The 6,000-nt window shown below is 39.9% G+C and overlaps 2 protein-coding genes across 3 annotated transcripts; both read left to right on the top strand.

Annotated features, from left to right (window-relative positions):
* Nucleotides 24-675, top strand: LOC104785141. Its single transcript, XM_010510290.2, has one exon. It carries the CDS (start codon nucleotides 53-55, stop codon nucleotides 395-397), a length of 345 nt encoding a protein of 114 aa, XP_010508592.1. The 5' UTR covers nucleotides 24-52; the 3' UTR covers nucleotides 398-675.
* LOC104785140 lies at nucleotides 2,063-5,640 on the top strand. 2 transcript variants are annotated; one of them, XM_010510289.2, is made up of 8 exons: nucleotides 2,063-2,443; nucleotides 2,862-3,675; nucleotides 3,775-4,018; nucleotides 4,106-4,315; nucleotides 4,393-4,566; nucleotides 4,649-4,825; nucleotides 4,924-5,040; nucleotides 5,129-5,640. In XM_010510289.2, exons 2-8 carry the CDS (start codon nucleotides 2,945-2,947, stop codon nucleotides 5,420-5,422), a joined length of 1,947 nt encoding a protein of 648 aa, XP_010508591.1. In that variant the 5' UTR covers nucleotides 2,063-2,443; nucleotides 2,862-2,944; the 3' UTR covers nucleotides 5,423-5,640. The 2 variants fall into 2 exon arrangements, with proteins under 2 accessions (XP_010508591.1, XP_019101218.1); XM_019245673.1 differs by lacking the exon at nucleotides 2,063-2,443 and having other exon boundaries at nucleotides 2,772-3,675.

Raw genomic sequence — 6,000 nt, 5'->3', positions numbered from 1 at the left:
CTGAGTATTTCCTTTTTGCTTACAACAAAAAAAATTATCGGAACCAAAAGCGATGCCGTCGACGCAGTCCTTGACCGTCGCAGCGAAGACGCTACGGAATCGGATCTTCTCCAGGTCTGGATCTACATCCGCCGGTCCGAGTCGGTGGGCGACTCCAGGTCACGAGGAAAGACCCAAAGGTTACTTTATGAACCGGACTCCTCCGGCACCAGGACAGTCGCGAAAATGGGAAGATTGGGAGCTACCTTGTTACATCACGAGCTTCCTCACAATTGTTATCCTCGGCGTTGGGCTCAATGCAAAACCTGATCTTTCAATCGAGACTTGGGCTCATCAGAAAGCTTTAGAGCGTCTTGAGATGGAGAAGCTCGCCACCGCTGGAGATTCGTCCGATTAAAGTATCAACCGGAATGCTTGATTTGGGTATGTCTTAGTTCCCAGGGGGATTTGAAGAGTTCTTTTTTTTTTTACCCGTTTGATGACGATCACGAAGACTGGAGAGTTAGGGTTTCTTCGTTTGGCCCTTGGAACTTTGGTTTCAGTGCTCCTTTGTTTTTTGTCGATAATGATGAAATAAGTGTTCTTTTTTAACTGTTTAGACGCAATTGCCTTCACTCTCTACTTCTTATTATTACATTTCTCAAATTTGGTCACTTTTGATTTACTCGTTTCTCAGATGATTTGATTCGACTATTGATTGCTCCGTTTGTTGGATGGATAGTTTAAAGGTGAATGGTTTGCTTGACGTTGTGTGGTTCTCTTCCTAAAGGTTATGGCTTGTTTATGTTCGGTTTGCTAATTGCACTCTGTGAAGTGCATAATGGTTAGATAGCTAGTTGAAATTAGTCGGTTCTGAATCTCTTTAGCTAGCTAGTTGACTTGCCATTTGCTGTAGTAGTTAGTAGTCAGAAGCGGATAGTATAGCTCTGTCTAGGGAATGAATTGTTCCTCTGTTTTGTAGATATGTCATACTTCGAGAAGGCTCATTTAGAAATGAATTTCGTCATGCTATGCGATTATAGTTTTGTGCAGCGTGCGCATTGAGTCTTGTAGTCTTTGAAGTGGTTAAAGCGGAGTTCTCATGGTGTCAACCATTGGTAGGTTCAGCACACTAGATTTCAGTTTCATCGATTAAGGTTAATTAGGATTTTACTGCTCATTGCATCAGTGTTGGATGTTTGAATAGTTAAGTAATGGCTAACAGTTGTTGCTCATTGTATTAGCTGTGTGGATACTGAAATGTGAGCCTTTTTGCAAATACTGAGTTAAGTATAGCATGAGAAGGTTGATAAGTCTCGAGCTGGAATCAATGAAAATTTCACTCAGGTTCAGATTGATCAGGGGTAGACAACATGAGGGCTTATCTCGAATCTCTGCAGGGGTAGACAATTAGAGAACGTTCTATTGACTAGTGCCATTTGTTGAGTAGTCTTGCTTCCCAAATCTTCTGATTAGTTTCCTTTAATGTTGCTTGATAATCTTGTCTTTTAAGGATATAGAACTCTAGTGCTGTGTCGGCTGTATAGCAAGCTGTGATGTTTCATCTCTTCCTCTGGTTTCATGCATGACGAGTTAAACAATGATAGAGTCTAGGATTTAACAAATTCAGTACCCTCTTGCTCGCATACTTCATGGTTGGTAATTCAGCAAGTAATAATAGCTTAACTTGTTGTTTGCTTTTTACATCGGAATGGCTATTGTGGTAATTTATTCATTCTCGCTGTGTATGTGTGTGTCTCCCGAGAGTATGATTCTTTGGAAAACGTCATCACTTCACATGGTCTCTTCGCTTGAGGACCCAAGAAGAGTCCACCAGTGTCAAGCCATGTGAAAAACCTTTGTCCTCTTATCTTATTTTCCTCTGTACATCAGATGTTCTCTATCGTAATTTCAAATTCAGGAAACATATGAGCACTCGTAGTCGTTTGTAATTTGATGTCGGTGTCGGTCGGTGTCAGTCAAATGTTTTTGGACGAAAGGAAAAAAAAGGACACAACGGTCATTTAAAAGAGAAGCTACTTTTTCTTTTATTCTGGTAATGTAAACCGGCTATTCCCGGTAAACACTCGAGCCACCGACACAAACTTCCATGAGTCACACGACCACGATTACAGTCCGTACCGATCCATGTTCTTTTCTATATTTAAATGTGCGCCATCCATAACTTCCCGCATTCGGATCTCCCCATAGTGAAAGAGACATAGAGAGTGAGACAGAGAGAGAGTAAGCAGCTTTATTATATAGATTACAGATAAAAGACAGGTCAGTGACGCAAATCTGAGAGTAGACTTCACTCTGAGTAGATTAAAGCAACGGGTCTTGAAGAGGAAGACAAGCAAAAATGGGTTTCGTAATGATTTCGATGTGAAACACACCACTTTCTCATAATCTGCTTCTTCTTGTTCTTTTGGGTGTTCTGTTTCTTCTGGACCTACCTTTTCAGGTAATCTTCTTTTCTTTCCCTAGTCCTCATGGTTGTTTCATGCTTAGTTTCTCTCTATCACTCTCTGCAACTTATATATTTTTGGGATACCTTAGAAAATTCAGTTCCTGAGTTTTTATCAAATATAGTTAATCTAATCATTACTGTAACTCATACAAAATTAAACCATTCTTGTAACATGCCTATGTGAATGCACCCATATGCTGGGACCCAAAAATGATACTGTAGAATCAGACAAAACGTAACAAGTACCAATTATGTCATTTTCCTACTCCATTATTTGTTGTCGTTTTCAGTAACAGGAATATATCTTATCTAGCTGTGTTTTTTTAAAAAATATTTTTGCTCATCTTGCTCAACCAAAATCTAAAGATCATTACTGTTTGAGGATTATCACTGATTTTTTTATTTTCTGTAGGGTTACACAAATCTTCTTGGATTGTTTTCTCGCTTGGGGGAGTTGATTATAACTGTTGCTTTGGCTTGCATTGGACGAGTTTAATGATGAAGGCAAGAACAGCTAACAATGTCCTGTCGAAGCGATCTACCAAGAGCGTAAGGAAAGATCAAAAGCTGCAGAAGACGAATAGCCAGAAAAGATTGTCAGAACAAGAGAAACAGGATGCTAAGGAAGTGTCTAGTACTATCTCTACAGTAGCAAGTGACTCAACCACACAATCAGATCCCTCTGAGGCTTACGAGTCAGTAGATGTTCGTTACTTGGATGATAATAACGGTGCCGCCATTGCCTCTACAGATGCTCATCAGCAATCAGATTCTAGCAGAGTTGTAGACAAAACAAGTGGATCCGTTTGTGATTTGGAGAAAGATGATGATGAACAAGATTGTAAAGATGCTCGAGAAGGTATCAATGCTGATGTCTGGGAAGATGCTTCGAACGGTGCTCTTAGTGCTGAAAGTGAGAACGAGGCGGCTGATGTAACAGAGAATAAGGGTGGAAACTTTGAGGACAAGATTGAGCATCTAGAGACGAGAATCGAGAAACTAGAAGAGGAGCTTAGAGAAGTTGCTGCACTTGAGATTTCACTCTATTCTGTTGTGCCTGACCATTGCAGCTCTGCACACAAGCTTCATACTCCTGCTCGACGTATTTCTAGAATCTACATCCATGCCTGTAAGCATTTTACTCAGGGAAAGCGTGCTACGATTGCTAGAAACTCTGTTTCTGGTCTTGTTTTGGTTGCTAAATCTTGTGGGAATGATGTTTCGAGGTAGGGATACTATATTTGATATGTGTGTGACCTTTCAGGATATTGAGTCTTCTCAGTTGTGATCTAAGCAAATGTTTTCTCTTGGTTCCCATTTGTTAGGTTGACCTTCTGGTTATCAAACATCATAGCTCTAAGGCAGATTATTTCGCAAGCTTTTGGTACGTCTCGCATTACACGCATCTCTGAATCAAATGGTGATTCAGGCAAGAAAACAAACCTGAGATGGAAGAATGGTTTTCAACAGCTTTTGGAGGATTGGCAAGAAACTGAGACGTTTACTACTGCACTCGAGAAAATCGAGTTTTGGGTATTCTCTAGAATCGTGGAGTCTGTTTGGTGGCAGGTATATATACCAAATGTGATTAAACTTGAGCTTCTTAATTAGTTTGTGTAGCATCTCACTTTTGTTCTTCTTCTCATGTCTTTTAAGGTCTTTACTCCTCATATGCAATCCCCTGAAAACGACTCATCAGCCAGTAAATCAAATGGGAAACTGATGGGACCTTCCTTGGGTGATCAGAACCAAGGCACCTTTTCGATAAGCCTATGGAAAAATGCTTTCCGAGATGCTCTGCAACGGCTTTGTCCTATGCGAGGTGCGGGACATGAATGCGGTTGCTTACCTGTATTGGCTAGAATGGTAATCAGAGTTTTCATTTGCTTTAATCCAAGCAAAGTCAAGACAACAGAATCATATTCTTATTGTTCTTTAAACAGGTTATGGACAAGTGTATCGGTAGATTTGATGTAGCCATGTTCAATGCTATTCTGCGAGAGTCAGAGCATCAGATTCCAACCGATCCCGTCTCTGATCCTATTCTTGATTCCAAAGTTCTGCCTATCCCTGCTGGAGACTTAAGCTTTGGATCAGGGGCACAACTTAAAAACGCGGTAACCAAATCAAAACAGAGTTCGTATTCTTATGGACATTCTGAATGTTGACTAATCCACTGATGAAATGGTTCCCTTGCAGATTGGCAATTGGTCAAGATGCCTCACTGAAATGTTCGGTATGAATTCTGATGATTCTTCGGCAAAAGAAAGCGAAGATGATCAAGTAGAAAGTAAACCCTTTGTTTTACTAAATGAACTTAGTGATCTTCTTATGCTCCCAAAAGACATGCTTATGGAAAGATCCATTAGAGAAGAGGTTTGTCTGATATATCTATCTCAGTCACCCCTTTTGTTTCTTGGTTATGCACATTGCATTCACAAGCTTTGTCATTGATTTATTGGTTTTACAAACAGATGTGCCCATCGATCAGTCTTCCACTCATCAAAAGAATACTCTGCAACTTCACACCTGATGAGTTCTGTCCAGATCATGTACCTGGTGCAGTCCTAGAAGAGCTCAATGCTGCCGAGGTACAAAATATATCAAAGTTTGCTGGAATCTATGTGTACTCATATCCAGTAAGTAAGGCTGTTAATATCATTGTTTGTTATATTTCAGAGCATTGGTGATGGGAAGCTCTCAGAAACAAGCTTCCCTTATGGAGCTTCCTCTATTTCTTACATGCCTCCATCGACCATGGATATAGCAGAAAAAGTTGCTGAGGCTACAGGAAAACTGTCAAGGAACGTATCTATGATACAGAGAAAAGGATACACGAGCGACGAGGAGCTTGAGGAACTGGACTCGCCTCTTTCATCCATCGTTGACAAGGGGAGTGACTTTACAGCTGGCTCAACGACTTCAAATGCAAGATACAAGCTTCTTCGAGAAGTGTGGGGTTTAGTTGAGTGATGATTGGGAGACCAAGTTAAAAAATGTAACTAGTATGCGTGTTGCTATGAATTTACGGCTGTTGCTTAGAGAATTCGCCGATACAAGCAACGATGATGTGGAGAGCTTTCTGTTACAATTACAGAGATACTCTGTTTTTATGTATCATAAAGAAGCCATAAAGAAGCCATAAAGAAGTAAACCCTTTGTTTTATTAAATGAACTTAGTGATTTTCTTATGCTCCCAAAATACATGCTTATGGAAAGATCCATTAGAGAAGGGGTTTTGTTTGATATATTTATATCATTCACCCCTTTGTTTCTTGGTTAGGCACATTTACATTCACAAGCTTTGTCCTAAGGGAAAGATTTCAAAAGACCCTCTAGCTGATCTGCAGAAGAAGATCTTTCCAGAAAAACTTGCTACACACAGGCTGGTCCAGTGAAAATTGTGACCCAATACAAAACAATTTTTTTTTTTCTTATGGTTTTTATAGATAAAAATTTAAAACTAAAACCAAATCTTAGGGGGGTGTATTCAACTTGACATTTTAAGTGATTTGTGTGAAACTTACAAATCCTATGTTATTCAATCATGT

Source organism: Camelina sativa, chromosome 5 (assembly GCF_000633955.1).
Source record: "Camelina sativa cultivar DH55 chromosome 5, Cs, whole genome shotgun sequence".
NCBI lineage: Eukaryota > Viridiplantae > Streptophyta > Magnoliopsida > Brassicales > Brassicaceae > Camelina > Camelina sativa.
The sequence above is the reverse complement of the archived record's forward strand: the minus strand, read 5'-3'. Positions and strand labels throughout refer to the sequence as shown.